Source organism: Toxoplasma gondii, chromosome VIIb, assembly GCF_000006565.2.
Source record: "Toxoplasma gondii ME49 chromosome VIIb, whole genome shotgun sequence".
Classification (NCBI taxonomy): Eukaryota; Apicomplexa; class Conoidasida; order Eucoccidiorida; family Sarcocystidae; genus Toxoplasma; species Toxoplasma gondii.
The window spans coordinates 3,966,647-3,989,670 of NC_031475.1; the positions used below are offsets into that span (position 1 = coordinate 3,966,647).

The 23,024-nt window shown below is 53.7% G+C and overlaps 5 protein-coding genes across 5 annotated transcripts; 2 read left to right on the forward strand and 3 right to left on the reverse strand.

Annotated features, from left to right (window-relative positions):
• Nucleotides 1-700: 700 nt before the first annotated feature.
• On the reverse strand, nt 701-1,690 carry TGME49_257572 (hypothetical protein; the record flags this gene model as incomplete). Its single annotated transcript, XM_002364950.1, has 1 exon — nt 701-1,690. The coding sequence occupies one exon, from the start codon at nt 1,688-1,690 to the stop codon at nt 701-703; it is 990 nt and encodes a 329-aa protein (XP_002364991.1).
• Nucleotides 1,691-2,001: 311 nt separating this feature from the next.
• Nucleotides 2,002-3,360, reverse strand: TGME49_257568 (hypothetical protein; the record flags this gene model as incomplete). Its single annotated transcript, XM_018781141.1, has 1 exon — nt 2,002-3,360. One exon carries the CDS (start codon nt 3,358-3,360, stop codon nt 2,002-2,004), a length of 1,359 nt encoding a protein of 452 aa, XP_018636976.1.
• Nucleotides 3,361-5,628: 2,268 nt separating this feature from the next.
• TGME49_257560 (WD domain, G-beta repeat-containing protein) lies at nt 5,629-9,190 on the forward strand (the record flags this gene model as incomplete). The annotated part of the gene is made up of 2 exons (XM_002364949.1): nt 5,629-6,906; nt 7,415-9,190. The coding sequence occupies 2 exons, from the start codon at nt 5,629-5,631 to the stop codon at nt 9,188-9,190; spliced, it is 3,054 nt and encodes a 1,017-aa protein (XP_002364990.1).
• A 1,676-nt stretch (nt 9,191-10,866) lies between these two features.
• TGME49_257550 (hypothetical protein) lies at nt 10,867-15,859 on the reverse strand (the record flags this gene model as incomplete). The annotated part of the gene is made up of 5 exons (XM_002364948.2): nt 10,867-10,971; nt 11,169-11,343; nt 11,842-11,957; nt 12,255-13,789; nt 14,158-15,859. The coding sequence occupies 5 exons, from the start codon at nt 15,857-15,859 to the stop codon at nt 10,867-10,869; spliced, it is 3,633 nt and encodes a 1,210-aa protein (XP_002364989.2).
• A 4,384-nt stretch (nt 15,860-20,243) lies between these two features.
• TGME49_257540 (hypothetical protein) lies at nt 20,244-22,548 on the forward strand. The gene has a single exon (XM_002364947.1). The coding sequence runs from the start codon at nt 20,573-20,575 to the stop codon at nt 22,436-22,438; it is 1,866 nt and encodes a 621-aa protein (XP_002364988.1). The 5' UTR covers nt 20,244-20,572; the 3' UTR covers nt 22,439-22,548.
• Nucleotides 22,549-23,024: the final 476 nt, after the last annotated feature.

The window sequence follows — 23,024 nt, forward strand, 5'->3', positions numbered from 1 at the left end:
TGGCTGAACGAGTGTGCACCGAACTCCTGTGGCAAAGGAGAGGCTTATTCTTGGCGCAGGCGTTTTTTATGCGAAGTCGGTCCCGTGACAAGGCCGTCTTTTCCTTTACGGGCAAGCCAGTTAGTTGTGCAGCTGGTTTGGCGGGGTCGGTTCGCAAGACGTTTGCCGTTCTACGCGGACCAATGAGCACCTTGACAAACGTTGTTTTTCAGGGCCTCTAAACGAAAGGTGCACAAAGCAGTTACTCGATGTCACGGACGTTCGCCCAAAGAAACTGAGAATCACAAGTACGCGTGAGCGCGTCCTCAACAATGGACTTTGTTCAGTACCCGAGGTTCGAAATCACATATTTCGAAAGCGTCACGTGAGCTTAAAAATCTAACAAATAACGTCACGAGCTTCTCTTTCGGCTGCTCCTTTTCACGCGAGACGTCTGGAATGCATCTCTGCGACCCTCCTGGCTGGCTGCTCCACAGAGCGCTGTGACGGGGCAGCCGTCGCTGGGTGGCCTTCCGAGAGACGAACCGACATGGCAGGTTAGTGCCTTTTCTGCACCAAAACGTCGGCGTCTCGGTTTGGTGTCACGGGGACGCGTGTGGAATGCCTTCCGCCTCTCGTCCCTCGCCCCCGCTGCACCACGATGCTTCTACACTGGAGTCGACACCCTCGCGCCTCCTCGTCTTCAGGCTCTCTTCAGCCTTCACTGTCTCGACTGCGACGAAGGCGGCCGTCCGGTCGTCTTCGACGAGACGTTCGCTGGCATAAAGGCTCCGACACTGTCATACAGTTGACGCAAGTAGGCCTCGACCACCGGTGCCCACTCGTCCACATACGGTTGCACAGCTTCGCGCACTGGTTTCAGGATAGGCAGCGTCTCATCATCGAAGGCGAAGATGGCGGTCGCGACGGCGAGTCCGAGCAAGACGGAGATGCCAGCAAAAAGTCGCAGGGCAGAACGGCGCGCAGTTCGCTGAGCGTCAGCTCTCGACCCGGTGCCGAGTCGCGGAAGCGAGTTCGCAACCATGTTCAGGAGCGCTTTGGGCTTCCGCCCTCGGGTCGTGAAGCGATGCGCCAAGAAGACAGTGAGGAAGACCAGTGACATCATCACGGCCAAGGCTGCAACAGATCGAGACGCCGCCCTGTTTCGGCCGGAGAGGCGCAGCGGACGGTAACCGTGACTGGATGCAGGGCTCCCCCATGTCTGGCCTCCCCCCCCCAAATTTTGACCTCGAACCAGGCCGAGTTCTTCGAGGGGTGAGGCGGGTAATCGCCAGGGACCGGTGCGAGTGAGGGATGATGTGACAGTGTCAGAGGAGCCCTTGCTCTGGGTGACGTTTTCGGTTTCTTGGACGAAGTCTTCGGGATGCAAATTCTTTGTCGTTGGCCACAGCGGGGCCTCATCTACGTTTAGCCACGACGACACATCTTGGGATTCGTCGAGGGTGGCGGCCTGGCCGAGCGGCGCGCGGGTCACGGAAGAACTGAGTAGGACGAACGCAACCAGAGCCACAAACAAGGTCGACGCAGACCTGGAGCAGACGGAGAGGATGGGAGAACGAAGGAGTTTCGGGAGAAGGGAGCTGGAGCGAGTTTGACGGTCAAACGCCGGAGCGAGCGTCCGGCGCCCCCCCTGAGTGTGCTCGACCCGCGAAGGCGGGACCGAGAGCGGCGCCGGCGAGGGAGAACGCATCTTGGGGAAACGAGAAATGGGCCCCTACAGACAGAAATGGAAGAAGAGAGCGATGTCCACAAGAGAGAGGCAGTCGCCCATGAGGCAATCTCCCATTCTTCTTGCAAGACTTCGCGGGGCGGGAGGAGGGCGAGGAGACGGTTACCGGCGAATCGCTGTCAGTCGGCAGACCCGGAAAACGGTCATCATCTTTCAGAAACACAGGGGTGGGCCCTCTGTGCCCCGTCGAGGCGACCCAACCTCTTCTGGAAAGAATGCGCTGAAGAGAAAAGGCCGTTCAAACAACGTTTTGCATCATGAACAAGAATTTGTCATTCCGTGACCTTCCCGTGTCGAGTTTCTCCGGCCGGGGGGAGAGGCGCTGTTTTCGGCGGCGCAGCCCGATCAGCAGTGCCACCGGAGGCGCCTGACTTCCGGCTTGCACTTGTTTCTCTCGAGAAAAAAGGAGCTGAGGTTGCGACCTGGAGAGCGCTTTGGGCGCCTGTGCTACAGATCAAGAGAGCGAAGAACTGGGTGCCGCCACGCGGACCCCATATACCACATTCGACTTCTCTGTGTGACGGGGCCGCGTTGGAGACGCTCGGGATCGTGTCGCCCTCTCGATCAAGATCCCGCAGCTTCAGCCCGCGAGTCAGACACGGGCCATTCGCAATCCGCAAACCGAGAAAAAAAGGAACGAACTGTGGAGAGGCGAAGAAGTCTGAGAATGCCCCTGCCCGGAAAACGGACAGACACGACAGGTCAACGATGGGGGCGCAGCGCAGGCCGTCTCCCACCGGAGAGACGGAAGACCGCCCCCGCATAAACTTCCAGACCCGGTATACCCAGAACGGATCACGGGTGCACGCAGGGGGCAACTCCTCGTCGATCCGGGATTTCCGAGGAACGCGCGTGCGAGGCGCGCAGAAAAAAGCGTAGTGTAGACCGGCAGAACAGTGCCAAGCGGAAAAGAAAGTGGACGAAGAAGAGGCCCGGACGCCCCAGTGGAAGGCGAAAGGGTCCCGATGCAAAGCAATGCAAAGCAACAGCGGAGAGCACGCACGAGATTTCAGGAGGTGGTTTTCACAGAGGGAAACGGCTCTCGCGGGTTGCTTCGCCGGGCAAAATCTGACACTTCCTTCGCTGCCGCTTCTGTCTGCGAGACACGGGAAGGATTTGTGAAGGAAGTGGCGAATGAAAGGTTTTACGCCTGCCCGGATAAGATTTTTCTTACACAAGTTCGGAGAGACAAAGTGGCGCAACACACAGCGTTGGGAACCCCGGGGCCAAATAACATTTAATAATGGAAACCAGAGCAGGAAACAGTGCTCACACAACTGTTGTGTACTTAAACATCGGTACCGCTTAAACCCACCAGGATGTTCCTGGCGTAAAAATGCTGTGGCAGCAGTGGTGGCACAGTCAGGCAGCTGACAAAAGTTAGTGTGGTAACGAAAACAAGGGACCGGGAAACTGCGGGCAGAATAAAGAAGGTGCTCGAAGTCAAAGGAGAATTCAAGAGGAGTGTTCCGCATAGGATCGCAGCAGCTCCTAGTAGAGATGCCACCACTGAACATCACTGGTTGGCGTACATGTACGTAGGATTCGTCACTTGTTGCGCTGCTCGTCTCAACACTCCAAGCATGGGACTGGAGACTGAGTGTCCACGCAGATGCGCCGACGGACAGCATTAATCCTTGTACGTTTTGTACTTTCTGGGCTCCTTTCAGTTTACGCCAAGAAGTCCTCTGATTACAGCCTTAGAGCTTGTACCGTTGCATTCAAGAGCCCCTGTCTGCGACAGAGAACGGGAGGTCACTCAACGTTCCTGAAAAGCAACTAAAGACTTCTGTGAATGTGTCTCTAAAAGATGCAGTTTACGATAATACGAACGCATGATTCTTCTCACCCAAGAAAGGGTCGTTTGCAGGAAATATGAACCCGACCAGCACGCCTGTACGGCAAGTTCGGTGCTGATGACCTGCTGTCAACGTAGTGTTCATGGATGTTTGCACACTTGAACATGGTGCTGGTTTTTGAATTTTTTGGAAAGTCTCAGTTTGAAAGAGACAAACGTGGGGAAAGCACGTTCACTTCAGCGCGAGCCTTGGTTACCACATGCAACAACAGCTAAGACCCTACAGGCTTTTCACAAAAACCAACGAGCAGAGCATTTCAGCTGTACAGTTTTTGCGTGTCGTTGTCCATTCGCGCTCAGGCAAGCCACTGAACCCTGCGTGAGTCGGAGGACACAGAGATCGACTTTCTAATATTCTGAAGGGGGCCTTGTTTCCGCAGCTTCCATTTTAAACGTGGGCGTGGTAATGACGAACGGGAGTCTGTAACACCAAGAAAAAAGCTTGCTCGAGATCGCCAGCTTCTCTATATGTGCTGACCAATACACACCCACGACATTTTCCAGGAAAATCCAAATATAAGCATCTATGCTCGACAACGTTGTAAGTGTTTCCCCGGGTACGGTTCGCATCACCTGCGACAGTTGGCGATGTCACGAGGCCCCGCAGAATCCGTTGAAACTTGGTATTGACAACACGAGAACTGGTTTTCCCCTCTTTGCTAACTACATGAATGAACCCATGCCGACGCCACTGTTTCAGATGTAGTCAACGGATAGCGGCCGTCACCATCATGACAATTTTCGTGCCTGAAGTTCACTCGCATGCCCATCTAGGTCCGAGAAAACCATTTCCTTTTATATAGGTACACGGTAAGGGACTGTCCATCCTCGAACGTTTGCAGCGGTGCACCGGTACGGCCAGTTCAAAGACTTGGACGGCACTTGTACATTGGCACCTCGTCTCAGCTCGAGACTTTGTGTAGCACATTGTGGGCCAGAAGGACAAGAAGCAAGGTCTCCTCTAGCAGTCTCTCAAGCGTGATTCATTGGCAGAACAGGAATAGCAAGAGTCCCCCCTCCGGTTCTCAAGAGAGCAAGAGTTGCCACAAATGAACATTTCTCTTGTTCACCGAAGGACTGGAATAGTTCCGCAGCTGCGTTAAGTTTGATGATGCATGCTGCCTCTGCATCGGTTAAAACGGCGACAGCTCCAGCATCGTCTCTGTGCGAGTGATGTCTTCATCTGCTGCGTTGTCTCAGTTTCTCCCGGCGTTTCGTGTTGTCTGCAAAGGTTCGAAGGATCAACAACGGACGCCCGTGCAATCTCCTTCGTTTTCTGGGCGACTGTCAGGTCGCCTGCGCAGAAACGTAGCGCTAATGCGTAAACCGAACTAGTGAAACGACCTGCTGGTGTTTGCAGCATCCTGTGAGCGGCTGCGACTGCTGGAAGAGGACCTGTTCGCGTCGCGAGAGACCCAAGAATCGATGAGCGCGGATAGTCTGGACGCGCTGTGCCAAAGACCTCTTCTCACGCGTGCATGCAAACAACCCGCCACAGCGCTGTTCAGTCGATTTTCGGGACCTGTTCTGGACAGCCCAAAAAGTTAAAGCCTTCACTTGTGTCTGTAAGGAATTTCCTCGTTGTCACGTGCGCTTTCCTCTTCGCAGACAGTACAGTCAGGACCCGTTCTCGCGTTGCTTCATCCCCTTTTATGTTCCTGCGTTTTCCGTTTGCGGTGTGATCTCTCTTTCTCCCGAGGGTCGAGGGACCCGCAACGTGACAACTCAGTCGGATAGGGAGTGTTTTTCGTCCGCCCCTGGAGGCGAAAAAGTCTTCGTTGAAACCCGTCTGCGGTCGAGTCTGCAGCTATTGTTTTGGCTGACGCGGTTTAGTGTCTCATCGGTTTCGAACCGCCAGGGTTGCGGTCTGTTTTCTTTACACGTGGTCTATGCTGGTTTTCTGTCTGTTTCTCGAAGAAAGTGCTCCAGCTTTCTGTTCCTAGTTTCTGTGGGCTGTCTACGTGCTGCGTTTCCCTCGTGCAGGGCACCGTCTAGCCTGCACCCCCGTCTTCCCGTCTGTTTCCACCGCGTTTTCGAAAACATGTCGAGTGACGAAGAGGAAATGCGCGCCATCCGTGTGGGCCGTCAGTTCAAAACTCGGGCGGAGCGGCGGGAGGAGGATGCAGCGCGAGCAAGAGCAGCGCATGTTCAGCGCATTGTGGAAGAGGAAGACTCAGCGGGCGACGAAGGAGAAGCTGGAGAGGACCGCGAGAGCGACGCCGACGCTTCCTTCGGTCCGTCGGCTCTTCGAAGAGCCCGTCACTCTGGATTTCCTTCCTCTCTAACTAAAGGAGGAAGAATCGCCGCCGAGACGCCGAGCGACGAGGATTCAGATGAGGACTTCGGACCCCAGCCGCTCGCGTCGGCTGCGACTTCTTCGCCTGTCAGAGCGGAGAAATGGTGCCTCCGTCGACCCACCTCTTGTACAGCCGAAGAGGATTCAGATGATGACGCCTCCTTTGGTCCGCAGCCGCTTCGTTCCTCTCCGTCTGAGTCTCCTCACTCGTCTGTTTCTGTCTCCTCGCGCGCGGGGTGCGTCCCCGACAAGACCACCGGGATCGCCGCCAAGGCGCCTTCCTCGGGAGAAGAAGGATCGCAGTCAGACGCTTCTGAGCCTGAACGCGCCTCCTCCCGACTCGCGCCTCTCTCCTTCGACGATGACGAGGACTTCCTTCTGGGCCTGGCACCCGAGCCTTCCGCCTCCCCAGCCGCCTTGGCCGCTTCCTCCGCAGCGACCAGCTGCTCGGGAGATAACGGAAGGAGGAACGAGACAGACGAACCCAAGTTCAGAGTCCCTCAAGGCTCCAGTCGGAGCAGCAGACGAAAAGGAAGCGCCTCCGAAGAGGAACAAGATGAGGCAGATGAAGATGACGAAGGAGAGGACGACCTTGTCGATCCAGAAGAAGCAGAAGCTGCAGCGCTGAGGACCGCGATCGGCCTCCCCTCTGCCTTCGGTTTAGCGGGAGCGAGGAAGCCGGAGTGCAGAGACAGCATCGTGAAAGCGAGGTCGAAGTGGAAGGCGTCGAGTGGAGTCGCCGGCGCGTCCTCGCCCTCTCAGTCCGCAGAGGGGAAGCAGTTGAAGAGAAGCGAAGAAGATGGAAGCGAAGAAGATGGAGAGGCAAAGAAGGAAGGCGCGCGGGGGTCACTCAAGCAGGATTCCGACGAAGACGAAAGCGAACAAGCCGCGCGTCCCGGCGAGTCTGCAGAAGACGAAATGTGGCGGTCTCTGGGCTTGCCCGTTTCCCTGGAAGTTTCAGTCCCGGCGCATCAGCCGTCTCTGGCGAGTGCTCTTGCTCTCAACCCCAAGGCAAACCGAATGGTGCGTTCGCCGTTGTCAGTCCCTATGATTTCTGCATTCGTGACGCCACTGTTTTACGAGTCACTGATTCGTTATTTCTCGTGTGCAGGCGTTGGGGTGGGCGCCGTGTGTGGTGCATCTCCGTCCGTTCTCCGGCCTGTCGCATGAACCTCTCCCAGTTCGTATCGAAGGCGACCTGACGTTCCCTAGACGAAGTCGCGAGCGAAGAAGTCACAAGACCTTGAGCACCTCACGCGACGGCTCTCAGTGCTTTTTTCGCTGTGGAACGCGTCCGGCTCTCTGTAGACTGCGGAGTCACAGTCGTCGTGACTGAGAAGACTGCGGGGCCTGCGAAGCGTGGAACGACGACTTCAGTGGGGACGCCCGCTGCATGCACGACGCCAGACAAAAGTCCAGGGTCTTGGGTCTGGAATCACAAGGGGGAGCGCGGAAGTCGGTTCGCCAGTTCCGCGCGTTGTAGTGGAGGACGCCAGTTCGTTTTTGATGTCTTGTTGCTTTTGTTTTTTAGGCAACGGGCGGCAGCGACGGAGTCGTGCGTTTCTGGGATTTCCAAGGCATGACAAGCCGAATGCGGAGTTACAGGCAAGTGACTCCTGTGGAGAAGCACACTGTCGAGGCGATGGCTTTCAGCAGCCGGAACGACCTTCTCTTAGTGGCCAGCGGCGATTCTCAGTGTCGTGTGTACAACTCTCAAGATCCGTCGCAGCCAATAGTGACCACGACAAAGGGAGACATGTACATTCGAGATGTCTCGCACACCAAAGGTCACACACACAAGGTTCTCGACTGTCACTTCCACCCGCTGGACAAGAACCTGTTTGTGTCTTGCGGCCTCGACGCGAGTGTACGCCTGTGGGACTTGAATGCGCCGCTGTACGGCATGCTGCAGACGCTTCCCCATGTCGCTTGTCTCAAAGCCGTTGATCGACGAGGCCTGAACAGCAGCGCGACCCACTGCACGAGTTGCATGTTCACCCCTACTGCAGCGAAGATAGTCGTGGTGGGATGTGCGGACGGCTCTCTCCAGATGTGGGGTAACGTCGGAAGCAAGAAGAACTTCGGTCGCCCTGACGCGATCGTTCGAGATATCCAGATGTCGGCCAGCGGAGCGTCTGCGGCCGCAGGGAGCAGGAGCAACATGGCCAGAGGGGGGGTCACCGGCTTGCAAACCTGGCGAGGAGGCGAGGGCGGATTCGAAAATGCGATTTTGTCGCTGAGGAGTTTTCGGGACGACTACCGGTTCGTGTCTCGAGGGGGCGATGGACTTTTGGCTCTCTGGGACCTCCGGAAGTTCAAAACGCCTGTGAAACTCGTCGAGGGCCTGCCCACAGCTAGTCACCGAGCGGGAGTTTGTCTCTCCCCCGATGAAAAGTACGTCTGCACAACCAGTCAACGCGGAGGGAGGTCGAGGAAGGAAAAGCCATTCGACGGCTCCTCTGCGTCGGTTTCGTCGTCTCTCGACGAGGCGAGTGGATCGCTGGAAGTCTTCAGTGCAGACAACTTGTCTCGGGTCGCTGCGTTCCCTCTGGCTCCCGGGGTTCAGCCGCTGCGCGTCGAGTGGCCTCAGGAGACGAACCAAGTGTTGTGTTCCTGCTCCGATGGCAGTGTTTCGATTTTCTTCGACCGAACGCTCTCGCAGAAGGGCGCCCTGCTCTTTGTGGACACACCACAGGGACGCCGACGCCGCGAGGAAGAGGAGGCTGGCGAAAGTCTCGTCTTCGCGAAAGAGTACATTTTCGTCCCGGGCCAGCTTCCAGACGGCTACAAAGAGACCTTCGACGGAAAAATCATCAAGGTCAAACCCCGAGGGAAGGAGCGGCTGCGCCGCTTTCTGGAGACGCAGAAAACCTCTGTGCCGCCTCGACCGGCCAAGGAGGGCTACGGAGGCGCGAATGTCGGCGGTGGGAATAGAAGTCAGCACTTGCTGAAGAAGTTGGGACTTTTGGATCCGGAGAAACTGCGTCAGGAAGAGGAGCGGGACCCCGTCGAGGCCCTGAGGGCGTACGCGGCGAAGACCGAGAAGGCAGGGTTAGAGAGCCAGTTGATCAGCCGCGCGTATGCGGTGACGCAGCCGAATCCTGTGCTCAATGCAGACATGGAGGAGGAAGACGAAGACGAATTCCTGAAACACCGAGAAAGGTGTCCACGATGTGCGCTGCGCATGTGCCAGTGTGGCTACATGGAGGAAATGGAGAAACGGGGTGCAGGCTGTAGAGGCGACAGTCCCGACAGGGGGAAGAAGAAACAACGGACGGCAGCAGCGGAGCACGTAGAGAGAAGGTAACGGAAGAGCGAGATGAAGATCCGCCACAGCGAAGGGTGGAAAACAGGAAAGACAGGAACAAGCAACGAAGCCATTGTGCAAGTTCGCTTGCCGAGGCTCAAATTTGTGGCTACGAACACTTGCGGCAGAACGCCGGCAAGGAACGCTCACACTCGACAGGATGACACCACGAACAGAACAAAGCGCGCACGATCTGAGAGAAGGAATCGATGGAAGAGCGAAATAATTCTTGCCGTCCGTGCTACACAGACACAGCGAACAGCGACACGAAAGGGGTCCTCGCTGGAGTTGCCACACTGTTTCCTGGGCAGGTGCAGCCGCATTAGCAGAAATGACAGCGTATTCAAGAATACACCAAACCAAGTACTTTGGTGCGAACATCCGGCCTCGAGAAGCTTCCTCGTCTGCCACGCTGCACCCTAATCAAGTTTCGAGACGTCTGTGTTGTCTGAAAAGTGTGACGGAACGAGGAGGAACGCAAATGCCCGTCCGCGTTTCTTCCGGAGCAGGGATGTACGTTTTTCTCCTGTTTGTTGCTGAGACGTGACTGACTGAGGTGGCAACTCCTTGATAGAGAACAGGCTAGGCTTTAGTTCTTGATCGATTCTTCTTATCGCAGCTCATACACGCAGCAGGCGCGAAAGCCCAGTCAGTGTGTGCCCGCCCGTCGCGAGGGAAATCTAAGAGAAAAACGACGGCGGTGGGACGGCCACGGGATGCGTGTTTGTAGTTCAACACATACACCCCTTAGCACAGCTACAGAAAAGCCCAGACCCTGGTCGCACACGCAGTGACCGCAGCTGTAGTGGGGCAGACAACTATGACGAAATGTGGGAGGAGGATGCGATGCGCACTCGTAGAACGTGAAGAAAGCACCCTCGCTTGGAACTGCGAGTTTCAAAAGAAACTGACCTGTAGGTCGTGTGGGCGACCTCAGGACACAGGGAAGTCAGACCATATCCTTTGAGGCGCGTGAATTCCTTGGAGGCGCTGCTCGCATCGGCATCGGGTGCCTCATCATCGCTGTAAACGGGTGCATTCGATGGCTGCTAATAACCTTGGGGACGGACTTGAGAGAGTTTTTAACGAAGACTGCTACCGAGTGAGATATACGTAAATGCCGAGGGGGTGGAAAGGGTCTTATAATGTAACAATGACTTTTGCCACGCGCTATCCTTCCTCAACCCCCGGTACTTAGTAGAGGTTGCGGCAAGACGCTCCTTAGGAAGCAAACTGAGGATCGCCAAAGCGCGTGCAGACTCATGCGAGCGAAGTCGGTTTGTGTGAGATCGGACTGTCTCTAGTGATTGCTTGTTTCTGCCACGTTTCTGTAGGATCTCTCAAAAGTTTTAGAATAGTCCTTGAAAAGCCGAGGCAACTGTTCGCCCTTCACACGAGTTGCTGTGCAGAATACCATGTGGTTGTTATTCTCAGCCTCTCCTCACGCGAGAAAAGGCACTGAGCATAAGTCTGGAATAATAATGCAGTTTGGGCGGCAAGACACGAACAGCAACTCTCGGGTGAGATATCGCACGAGGTGACAGCTGACAACACCAAAGCAGCACTTCACATGTGTCACGCTTTGGGGACATACGAAATACTTGAGTCAACACAGCAACGACGAAGCAGGAATAGATGAAACCATACAGAATACCTGGAGCTGTGTCCGGTGCTCCTTAGCCGAGAATCACAAAATCCGTCACTCCAACAGTCAGGGTATTCTCGCGAGAGTCAAAATGCTCCCACAGCGCCGCGTTGCAAGGCTCCGTCGACGAGCTCCGCTGTAGACCACAAAGCAGGACCACATCACAGCTCAGAATGAACCTTTCTTATTGCCTGCTCATGTCTCGAAGAAACCATCAAACGAGATGTATCTTCCACTTCGTTACCAAAGCTCATCCGTTACTTCATCTTTTGCTCACGCATTTGCTCCGTGTCTGCCTATCGCGCCTTTACCCCTCTGTGCATCCCGTCTCACCGCTTGACCAGGACGCTGCGCAGGGCGGACGACAACTTCCCGCTTCTCACTCCCGATGCACAGCGTGCATTTGAAGATCCGCGGAGAAGAAGACCAGAGAAAGAGCCCACAGATGCATGCACGGTCATCGAGGACGCGCCTGAGCTTCTCCTCTTGGCTAAGCTTCTCTCCGCGACTGACACGAAAAGAAAGAAGATAAACAGGGGACGAAAAAAGTAGAGTACGGGAACAAGGAAGGGGGGAAGGGTGTTAGCTGCCATAGCACAGACAAAACTCGGCTTGCGTGGAAACCATGAAACACAGAGTTACCGTTCATTCGACCGTGATAAAACGAAGTTCTGCTACAGGATCGGAGTGATGGAATGCGCAGCAAAAGAAAAAACGTCAGAAACGAAGAAAGACAAAACCCATGTCCAATAAAAAAATATCGTCTTCAAAGATTCTGCGAAAAATGACAAATGAAAATCTGTCTGAAACACTACGCTGGCGGCTCACAATCTTGCGGCCGGCATCTCTCACGGCAGTACTGACGAAACAACAACGCGGCACTTTTCTCTGCAGCCTGTGGCACTGAGGTAGTCGGCCAAGACAGTATACGGACGCACATGTCCAAGTAAATGTACACCTGTGCGGGCGCATATGTGCAAGCACATCAAGTGCTAAGAATTCTTACTTCAGGCAAGACAGGACGTTTGGAAGGAACTGCATCTGAAGCTCCTGCACTCCGTTGAACGAGAAGAAGGGAGACCACAGTGCGTCGGTGCCACTCTCGAGAGCTCCACGAAGGGTCTGTAACACGCAGCAGAAGAAAAGGACAAAAAGACCAAGAATAGCCGGCTTCCCTTCGCCTAAAAGCGGTAAACCATCCGTCAACAGAACACGCAAACCTGAAAATGTTCAGAGAAAATCAACCAGTTGCCACGAAACAACGGATAGACGACGGAAAAGGAAGTGCAACTGTCTGAGAATATGAAACAGGACTCTAGACAAGTGCGAGTTGTCTCTGTACACTAACTTCAGAAACGCCAGTCTTTGACGCGCCTTGCCGCACGCCAGTAAAGACAAATTTCACTGACACGAACTCACCTCGATAAAGTTGTCGATTCGCCACTCCATTCTCTCTCCTTGCCCCTCTCCTCCCCACAGCTCGGAGCCTCGGCTTCCAACGCCCAAGGGTGGCATCGGAATCAAAGCAGACGGATTCCGATCAACGCTGCGTTCGTTGCATGCTCTCTCCAAGTGCTGGCTTCGGCGCGCTTCACTGAAACGCGGGTTTCCAGCGTCTCTCTCGCCGGAAAGGTCACCTTTCGAGTCGTCTCCGTGCCGGGCTATGTCGAGTTCTTCAGTGCCGATTTTTCTTGGCATTTTCCCGTCCAGAGAAAAGTCTCTGAAGACACGCCTAACTGGCTCGGAGGCACGAACTCGCGTTGTCGTCTGTTGACAGTCGTGGCCACGAATCCACACTTCCCCATCCTCCGGAAGAGGAGCCGCAAAGGAAGCACTGGGGAGGGCGTTCGCCTGAAAAGTTGTGGCGCCTCTCTGTCTAGCTGCTGAGTCTGAAATGGGTGACAGGCTGCAAGGCGAACGAGGGAGCTTCTTCGCCTGGTCTCCCCGTCCCATGGCCTCGATAGGCACTCTTTCCATAAGCGCTAGACTGGAGACGCCAGGCGCTCTCGAACTCGAGTTTTGGTCAGCTTCCTGCTTGTCTGGTTCGAAATCTGGTCGGTGCACTGAATGTGTGTAGGTTGTGCGTCTGTCTTCGGAGGCGCCAACGCCTGGTTCGCCCCCTAGTCTCTCTGAGAGCGATGCGAAGGAATCAACTTTGACGGTCTCTCCCTCGTTTCCCCGGGAGCCGGCTCCCTGTTCCTGGCTTGGCGTGCATGCAGAATCGCCTGGACCAGATAAAACGCCGACGGCGCATGCGCCAAGGGGCTCCAGGGAGCTGGCCGACGTTGTCGTGTGCCGCGTGGAACACAGCGAAGATGTGCCAGATGAATGTGTCGTCAGGGTCAGTGTCCGTACACTCTCCTTCGTTTTTCCATCGTCGCTGCAAAAGGCGCTTTCCAATTCCCCTCCAGGTGAGAGGACTCCGGATGTTCCTCCTACTCCCGAGGAAGCTGCCTGGGAGGTTCGCACGGCTGCCTTCCAGCTCTGCCCGAGAGCGGCAGAGTTGTCAGACGCCTCGCCTCTCGGCGAGTCGACCCTCGAGCCTAGCGCCGCATTTGCTCCTGCCGCAAGAAATGTCTCACTCGCAGGTGTCATTCTGTTTGCGAGACGGTCTGTAGATTGGCCAGCAGAAGTATCTGTGGAGTCACTTCTCTTGAGAGGAATGTCTTCAGCGCCTTCCTCAGCCGAGCGGGCAACCGCAACGGTTTGTCTGTCGGACGCCTCGACCGACACGGAAGTTCCGTTCCGAGGGACCTGAGAATCTGAACAAGAAGACTCTTCTGAAAAGGACGCAGTGGCCGCTGCGTGGATTGCGTCGAACGTACACCGGAGAAGCAGGGCTGCATGCAACGCCACTTCCTTCTGGGACGAGGAGTACAGAGGCGCACGAAAATGTCCATTCGATGGTGAGGAGGAAGCGGTACACGACAGTGCCGCCATCAAGTCAAGGTAGTCTGCAGAAGAAAGCAACGCAGGATACACACTGGAGGAAGCGGGAAATGAGGCGTTGAAGGAGGTCGTGGAGCAAATCATGAAGCGGGCGCTTCAGAGCTATGAACAGGACAAGAAAGCCTTACCAGGCAAAGGCCATTGCACAAATTCGTTCAGCCACATAGTTTCGATGTGAAGTGAAAGCGTAGGAACTGTTTTACCGTTACCGAGCTTTATCGAGCCGCACTAACGGAGTTCTCTTCAACCTGCCGACAACGCGTTGAGAACATCCCAGAGGTGAGAACAGAAAAATACGCTTCTGCATTCGTTTAGAAAATTTGTGTTCCTTCGAGTCGACGTGAACTCTACCAGACTCGCAAGACCCGCTTACGCTTTTGAGCATCTTTCTCCCGGTCCGACACAAAGCTTCGAATATCCTCAAGTTTCTTCTCAACGCGTTCCGCTTTTTCCTGTTGGCTTTTTTGATGTGCCAAAGAGTCTTGTTGACGAAGAAGCTCCAGTTGCTGTTTCTTTATCACTTCAAGCTCTTTCCACAGTTGCTGTTCCCCCTCTGAACACCTTTTCTCCGCTGCCTCTCTCATCAGGTCCAGTCTCTCTGGTTCTGATGCCTTCTGCTGCGACATCAAAGTCTCTCTTCTCAGTTCGTCCAGTGCCTTGCGCAGGTCTTGCATTTGAGTCGAGACTTCCTGGGACTGGTTTTTTGAAAACTCAGCAAGTTGAAGCTGAAACTCATCTCTTAGACGGAGTTCCTGCGCCCGTAGCAACTCTTCATGTGTCTCGCGCAGCTGCTGAGTAGCCAGTTTATGCTCCTCGAGGAGACGCAAAGTTTCGTGATTAGTCTTAATGTGGGCGCGACTCTGTTCTTCCATATTTTCCAGTCGGTCCCGAAGATCTCGATATTCCCTTTGATTCTGGCAGAGCTCCGCTTGGAAGGCAAGCTGCGAGTCTTTCTGTGTGGATGCATTTGCTTGTATACGCCGACCAAGTTCGTCAAGGACTTCCGGCAGATTTCGCAAAGGGAGTTGCTCCTCCTTAAATTTTAAAAGTTCTTGCTTCTGTTCCTCGTGATGTTTCTTCATTTTCTCTTCCTGGTGGCTCTGCGAGTTGCGAATGCGCTGATCGACTTCAGCCCGCATTGCAGCTTCTCTTTCTTCAAATTCTTTGAAAGCGGTTTCACAACTTGATATGAGAGAAGCGACCTCGATGACCTCTGCCTGCAGCACTTGCTGCTGGTCAATGAGAGCTTGCCGCTGGGCATCGAGCAGTGTTTCGTGCTGTTGCATTTGCGTGCGAACGGCTGAGACGCGGTCTGTGAGACTCTCCACAGCCGGCTGCAGGCTTTCCCGAGAGGCCAGCAACTCCTCTTGAAGAGTCTGTAGCTGCCGATGGCACATTTGGTTTTGCTCCTTTTGACGATACAACTCCTCTTCATGCTCCAGCACTTTCCCCCTGAGCTGTTCGACCTCTCTGCCTAGAATTTCCTGCGAAGCCTTCGACGAGGCCGCCTCCCGCACCACCGCCTTAGCCGGAGATTCGGAGTCAGCGACCTTGGGTTCTTTACCAGTGCATGTCATGTCCGACGAAAAAGTGGTGCCCGAAGCAGCTGGGCCTCCTTCGGCAGGCGATCTGGGTTCCTGGTCCCGATGGCGTTCCGAGGCACTCTGGAGCTGCTGGAGAGTCGCTCCGCTCCGAGTCATCTGGTTCAGAAGCGAGGAGAGACTCATGGCGCCACCTGACACGGTAGTTGACGACAGGGAGGGCGACGTGGAGACAAGGAACGAAGAGGAAACGGCGGGCTGAATACGGTGGGCCTCACCGGCGAACTCACCTGAGCGAATTGGTCCATGCATAGCCGTGCTCGACATCTTTGAACCACCGTACGAGACAGTGCGCAGAGAGCCGCTACATCGCAGTGGACGCAGAGAAGTCCCGCAATGAGATAGGCCAGAGGTCGACGTCAGACTGCCTTCGTCGCACTCCCGAGAAACAAAAGTATCTGACGAATCGCAGCCTTGTTCACTTCCTCGAGTGAATCCCAAACCCAGCTCTGTCGTCAGGTTGGGAGACGCCATTGGGGAACAAAGGGGCACGCTCGACGTCGCTGGGTACAGAGGAAAACTGAGGTCGAACTATCAGTGTGAGTGACAGTGGATTTGGTAGAATGGTCTACTTATCTGTCCTGGTATTCATTTCAGTCATGTATTGTCGGTGGGGGGGGGCCGCGTAAGGCGAGAGTCTTGGCGACGTTTCGAGGACGAGTGAATGGGAACCAATCCGGAGAAATGGGGCTTTGGGGAGATGCGGAAAAGGAGGGTCCATGTGTGTCTTCGCCCTTGAGCCTCTCGGCCGGAGTTGAGACGCAAAGATCCAGAGAACGCGTGCACTGACAGTGTGCTAAAGTGCCACCCAAGGTGAGGTGGGAGCGCAGACGGAGCTGCTCGGGCGGACATTCGCGTCTAGTGAAAGGCTGATACGGAAAGGACGAGACCACCCCGTGGTCTGTCAACTAGCCAGAGGCAGTGGCAGCACGCCTCCGCGAACACCTATCCGTTTTCTTGAAGGAGAGCGGCCGCTTTTTCCGAGTATGCTCTGGCGATGCAGAGACACTCAAACCGCGAAACAAGTGTGTTAAGAAAGCTAGCAGAACCACAGATCTGACGAAGGATATCGTGGCGCAGTGAAGGGATGGATGACGAGGGTCGAAGCGCGCAGGCATGCGAGAGGCGAAGCGGCATGCAGGCGGGCGACTCTTGAACTCCTGGAGAGAGTAGTGCTTTACCGCGAAGTCAAGAGGAACACAGGTAAAGCGCCCCGACCAGAGCCGAACTAGTCTTTTTTTCACCACGTTAATTAAAGCTGCATCTGCAAGAAAACCTATTCGGAAAAGGACAGAATAGGTCCCCTGAGCTACAGGGGAGGATGCAGGTGTCGCGCCGAAACTACAAGACACGCGCCCCCCCCCCCCTAGCCCTGGCGGGTGGCTGTCAGCAGACGGAGTGGCTAACGGCACACGTGACGATGTGATATTTCTGGGGACGAAACCACTTATCCTCTCGCTTTTCAGGGGGCGGCAGAAAGGCTTCTGTCACTCTCGCAATCGGACTGGATTGCTCCACTGAGAAGCGTCTTCTTGCCAGCAATGCCCGCGGCAAATTAACGTCACGGTGACAGCGAGGGCAACTTGGGTCTCACCCGGTCGTTGACGAGGGAAAAACCGAGTTCGGAAGGGGAGCAGGTTCTGGTGTGGTTCACTTCGATGCCTTTCAGACAGAGAAAAGGATCGTATATGTCCATATATACCTCTTGGATAGCGAGAAGGAGGTTGGAAAACGCCGCTGGCGCAGTGCTACGCTGAGGGGATTGAGGAAGCAACTGCACACTCGGTATCGCTTTAAACTCCAGACAAAGCTTGTGAAGGCAAAAAAGAATTCGCTTGTCTGTATCATTGAGAAATGCTCCGCAAGGCATTAATGTCGGAGTATTTTGCGGACAGAAGAGCCCCGTCCTCGGCTTCCCTGCGAAAGAGCGTTACCAAATGAATAACTTGTGCTAAAGCCAAGGTCGAAAGTGATTCTTACTTGTTGTACTTTAGTTATACTTCAGCAAGGAATGCGTAGCAGCTGCGGTACCAGCGTCCGGGATTGCTGGCTCGTGAGTGGCTAGTGTCACAAGCCAACTGCCACAATTGCCGAAAGAAGATGTTCGGGGCAGCTTAGAGAGTAGTGGATCGATCGTAGAGTGTTCAGTAGAAAATCTGAAGCTGTGGTTCGGAACTAGTCTACTAACAACCTCGTACGGTGTCAGAATTTGTTTCGCAGCACAATCGCCTTCGTTCAAAATGCGGCAGTGTCCCATGCATCCATGAGCGCAGTTTGCAGGGCTGAAACCATGGAAACTTGTGGGTTGTCAAGAAGCTTTGTTCCTCAGTGCAAGACTTCCACGACTTCTGTCGACAGGAAACTCTTCGTCAGATGTCTTAGGGTGTCTGTCTTTCCGTTCGAAGCAATACCGATTCCGTTCTGTAGCATCAGTGAAGCAGAGCTTTGTGAAGGTCGTGATTTGCTCTCTGATGGATTAAAGTTTTGTGAAGTCGTGGCGCCACTGAATTGAAGGTCGACTCTCTATGGACGTGAACACACGAAAACATCTGCGACGACAGCTGAAGGTTATATGTGTACTGAAACTAAAGCCATGTATGTGGTGAGACAAGGGTACAAGTGAGGCATCAAACTTAAACAGATTAATATGCAGTTGTGTATTGGCCTACGTTGATAGTGTGGATGTGCTGTCTACGCTATAGTTGTTTTCTGGGCTGGTTCTAGGAGGTAATGTCAAATGAACAAACGTCCCTATTCGCTGGAACTCACCTAGAGCTACTACACCTGATACCATATGGAATGATGTTACTGTCAAAAGTAACTCAGGCACCTACGCTCTCGGCTCCCTGGAATTTAAGGAGACAACGCTTTCTTTCTACCTAAACGAGAGATCATCATCGGCGCGAAAGTCTGTCAGATCTGAATGTGTTATGAACGTTTGAAAGTGCGTATACCGTTCGTCGAATCACCTGGCTACACGCTGTGTCAGGCTACACAACACAGTCGGGCATTCACTTCTCCCAGGCCACGAAGAGCCGTCTTGGAGGGGGGGCGGACGTAATTCCCTCGAAATATTGCCCGGTTTAGGATTTCTGAGTTTTTATATCAAACACGGAGGTATCCACAAAGGTGCTTTAACCTTTTTTACGTATATTATGATAGCTGCGGTTTGAGAACTTAAAGTTTAGCCGAGAAGTGCCCTCGTAGCGGACTTAACCCAAGATCTCACCCGGCTCTATACGGCGGATATGATAACTTCTTTGTACCAATCTATATTGGTGGTTCGGGAGCCGGGACGTCTAGAAGTATACGTTCTACTCTTACCTGTTTTCGGTGTAGTATCTCAAGCGGTTTGGTTTCAAAAATGGAAAAAAGAAACTGCCTCTTTTAATAGGTACTAATTCTTTTTTTTAATTCAATACAAAGAAAATCAAAATCCAGGTATGATCAGCATCACGGCGGTGAGTAAGGCTTCGATATTTGTACACAACACCCATCACACAGCGTATTTGATAAGTTTAAGAGAAGAAAGAAAAAGATGTATTTATTTTAACTGTAGCTGAAGGTGGAAGAGAAACACAACAGTATCAGTTAAACTACAGAATAGTCGAAGGCGAAGATAATATACTATGTAACTCCGTCCATGAAATCAACAGATTTAGGGTACGATGGTGCTGATCATACTGGCGTCACAGTCTTAGGTTGCTCGCGCCCTCTCAGCCACCTTTTTTGCTTAGAGCATAATTTCAGTTTTATGAATAGAACTGGATTTGAGCCGATGTGTGATCCTTCCTCCTGGTGGTTAGCAGTGAGGGCGTGTCCTCCATCATGCATTTTTCCTGTTTTACCACGAACGCAGGGTCCAGCCACCGTCCTGGACGCTTAGTGTGCTTGTCATTTGTCACCAAGTCATCACTTCGATACAGAGCACTATTTCGTGGCAAGTCACCTTGGAGAGATCAGTAGTTTGCGGAGTAGTCGACAAAATAATAGTAATCCCCTCAGGCACGACAGTGAAGCAAGTAGCCCCAGCCTCCTAGGAAACTGAGACAACCGTCCCTGACTCTAAATTGCTCAGCAAAAGTGGAAATGGACTATCACAAGAAGCTAGCAATCAGTAGTCTTCTCTGCACCAAAGACCTGCTGGTTTGAGGACACAATAAAGCCGATGGCGAGCAGCCTTAGACCGGTAATGCCCTCCCCTCACTGACAGCGAATATCCGAGTTAGGCGAGTTGTTACCCTGGGTCTCTGCAACGTAGCCGCGTGAGTCCGCGTATGCTCAAAAAATACCGTGTATGTTGTTCCTTGTCTGTAAGGAGGTAAGTTCCATTGAAGAAAGAGCGCTACATATAACACGTTCACTTCTGGTACCACATAACGCTTCCGAGGAAGGCAGCTTGGTCCGATGCTACCGTTCTTTCAGATCTATATGGGACGAATCAAAATGGAATATCTCATTCTTTGCGAAGAAAGCCATCGGAGACGCAGCGCGATCAACACCAGACTTGAGGGGTAGCTCTAGATTCGGATTAGTGTGGCAAATGAGTATGACCGTCTTCGTTTTGTTAGTACGCGCTCCTTGTTCTGTCTGGCAGCTTACCGTATGCATGTGAACGTTGCTTTCAGCAGAAATTGAAATTCCCTAGTTCACATGGGGTCCTATATTTGACACAGTGAGCTAGCCCATTTTTACTCAAGTTCTTTATGAAGATGCAAGATGCAGAGAGACCGCGACCTATGTACCATCGTCTCCATTGGCCAGCTGCATGCATCCATCCTCCACGTGTGCCTTGAACGCGATTTTGATAGCCTCCTCTTGTGGGTCAGCCGTCATCGGTATCAGTCTATTGGTCATGATGTAGTATTTTGCTCATTGTTGAACTGTCTCTATTCATTGTTATTGTTCGACTTGTGCCTAACTGACAAGGGAAGGAAGCTCTATTGGCTCGTGTCTTCCCCCGGCTGCATGCGATGTGCAGATCATGGGTTGGCCAAACCCCCGAGCACGGCAGTGTAGCAGCGTTTCCTCTTTGTTGAGACCGAATGTCACCACTTCCTTTGACGTTTTTGAGCGGATGTTTTATTCTTGCATACATTACCCCTTATTTCGTCATGCGATGGGGTTTCACTGGAAATAAGCGACGGAAACACGCTCCCAGCAGGCTTGAGACGAGATGCAACCGCCATGTCTTGCGATCCGTCTGAGGTGTCAAGCGAAACTTCTGCCGACCTTGAGGTCACCCTTGAACCGGGGGGTGGTGGCATCAGAGAGGAAGAAGACCTGAGCCTGCTGCGGCCTTCGCGGGGAAGTCGACAGGCGCCAGGGGAAAAGCGAGACAACAAAAGGAGGCACGTGAACTGGCCGCACAGTGAGTCACATCATGTAAACGTGCATTTCCCGAAGCATCTCTCCAACTCAGAGTTACCACTGCTCTTAGAAAACCTTCTTCGACAAGAGGGGCAACAGCAGCTATGGCGTTTTGTGACGATCGTTACGCATGAGGTGCGCCAGGCGTGGCTTCGCGATCTGCGTGATGCTGAGCGCCGCCACAAAAGTGCGTCTGTCTCGGAAGACGTGGAGGAGAATCCTCGCAATCTCTCCGAGTTGTTGGCTGTCGAAAAACTGATGAGTATTGCGCCACACACCTGTGTGTTGTGCATGCCATCGGAAATTATCACACACTCTGAACGGGTGCACCGACAACGCGCCCACGGTGGCTTGGACGCAGAAGAGCAGCAAGGAAATGCCCAGGACAGGAGTCCGTACAGGCGCATGCTGCTTCTTCCTCTCTACACGTCTTCCGACCTCGTCAGGGAGGCTGTTAGCGAGCCCAGGCTAAGCCACGTAGCAGCAAATGCTACACACACAAGAAGCGAAATCGAAGATCTTCCCCGCCGGTTGTACAATCTGATGCGCGAATTGAAGTGTGAGGCGCGAATCGTTTGTGTTCTGGAAGGCGTTCGAGCTGCTCTCACCATACCGCAGCCGCACGTTACGACAACAGCTCTGTTCTCTGATGGCTTTCAAGCTGGCTGCTTGGACATGCCCAGTTCTGGGAGGCTGGACGCTTGTGGCTCTCCGGCTCTTGCGGTCGGATCACAGCTCCCGGGTGACACACTCACTCCAGGAAGCGCAGGAGGAGAGAACGCGGAGTCGATGCCTGTTTCTTGTTCGTTTTCTGCAGAAAATCTCGATGAGTTAATTTGCATGCTCCTCATCGACTGGGGTATAGACACGCAGGAGCCCCTCAACCCCGCTGGCACTGCAGTGTTTCTCTTAGGGGCAGTGAAACAACTCCGTACAGCGTCCCAGCTGTCGGCGTTGCCTGTTGACTTGCAGCAGAGACCGAAGAAACGCAGGCAAATGTCCCTGGCCTCTGCCGCAATTGTCAACAAACTTGCGTCGGACGGTCCTCCAGTTTCTTCCGGGTCGGGACTCTCGCACGATGCGTCGTTCGCCGTGCCTCCACCGTCGCCTGAAAGAGAAGCCTCGGCAACTTCCTACGCTGGAAACGACTGGGACGACATCGAGCGAACTGATGAACAAGGGCAACAGGAGAGGGGAGCGAAAATGTCCAGCTCCCACCACGTCTGGACCTTTGCATGTCGGTTGTGGGCGGAGCAGCTGATGCAAATTGCAGGTGTTACAGATAAAGTTGCCAGTGCCGTTATTTGCCGATTCAGGAGGCCAGCGGCGCTACTAGCTGCCCTTCAAACTGCTGAGGCCAGGAGTAACAGACCGAGTGAGCTGGTTGGGGAAGAGCATGACTCGCACGGATCTACGCGTTCGTTCATACGCGGAAAAAGGAGTGGGCACGAGGCAAAAAAACAGTCCAGAGGTTGTCGACGGAAAACTGTCACAAATGAAGGTCTGATGGAGGTCGTCAATGAAATGGCTAATCTGAAAGCGCCTTCCGCCTTCACCGGCTCGGCAAGGACACAAGCAGGGGCGACAGTTGTGCCTATTCGTGCGTTGAAAATCGGAAGAGCTAGAGCCGAAAAAATCTGTCGGCTTTTTCAAGAACACGTGGACAGCAGAACTATCCTTTAGGGACGACGAAGGGAGCCCACGAGTCATCATTCCTCAACGTTTTTAAGAAACATCAGGAGCGACAGAATAGCGTTTACAACGTGGGGGAAGCTCTGAGCGAACATATGTGAGTTCCATGAATACTGAGCAACCAATTCCGCGTAGAAGCCGACATGCTGCGTGGCATGGTCAAGTGATGATCGGCGTTTCGTGCCAGTGAACCGGCTGGGTGGAGAATCGATAAAGGAGAGGATCTGATCTTGGTGTGGGACCGCCGCAAGCAGGGACGTACACAGCGTTGTGGTTTTACGTAGAAACCTACGAAGAACTGCGCTTCCTTATAACCATGCGTACTGTTTCGAAGTGCTGAGGTCATCTTGCTGTGTTACTGAGAAGTTCCAGTGAGTGTTAAACAGCCATGTCGTTTTCTTCTGATACCCGATAATCGATTAACGTCTTGCAATGTAGGAAACAACGTTGCCTTTAATTTCTCACGTCACCGCTTTCCCATGTGCCGCAATGGTTATGAGTCTCACCCTCGTGAAGAGTCAGGGGCGTCTGTACAGCTGCTTGGCGACATCGTAATGGTTCCTGCCTTCGCCTGCTA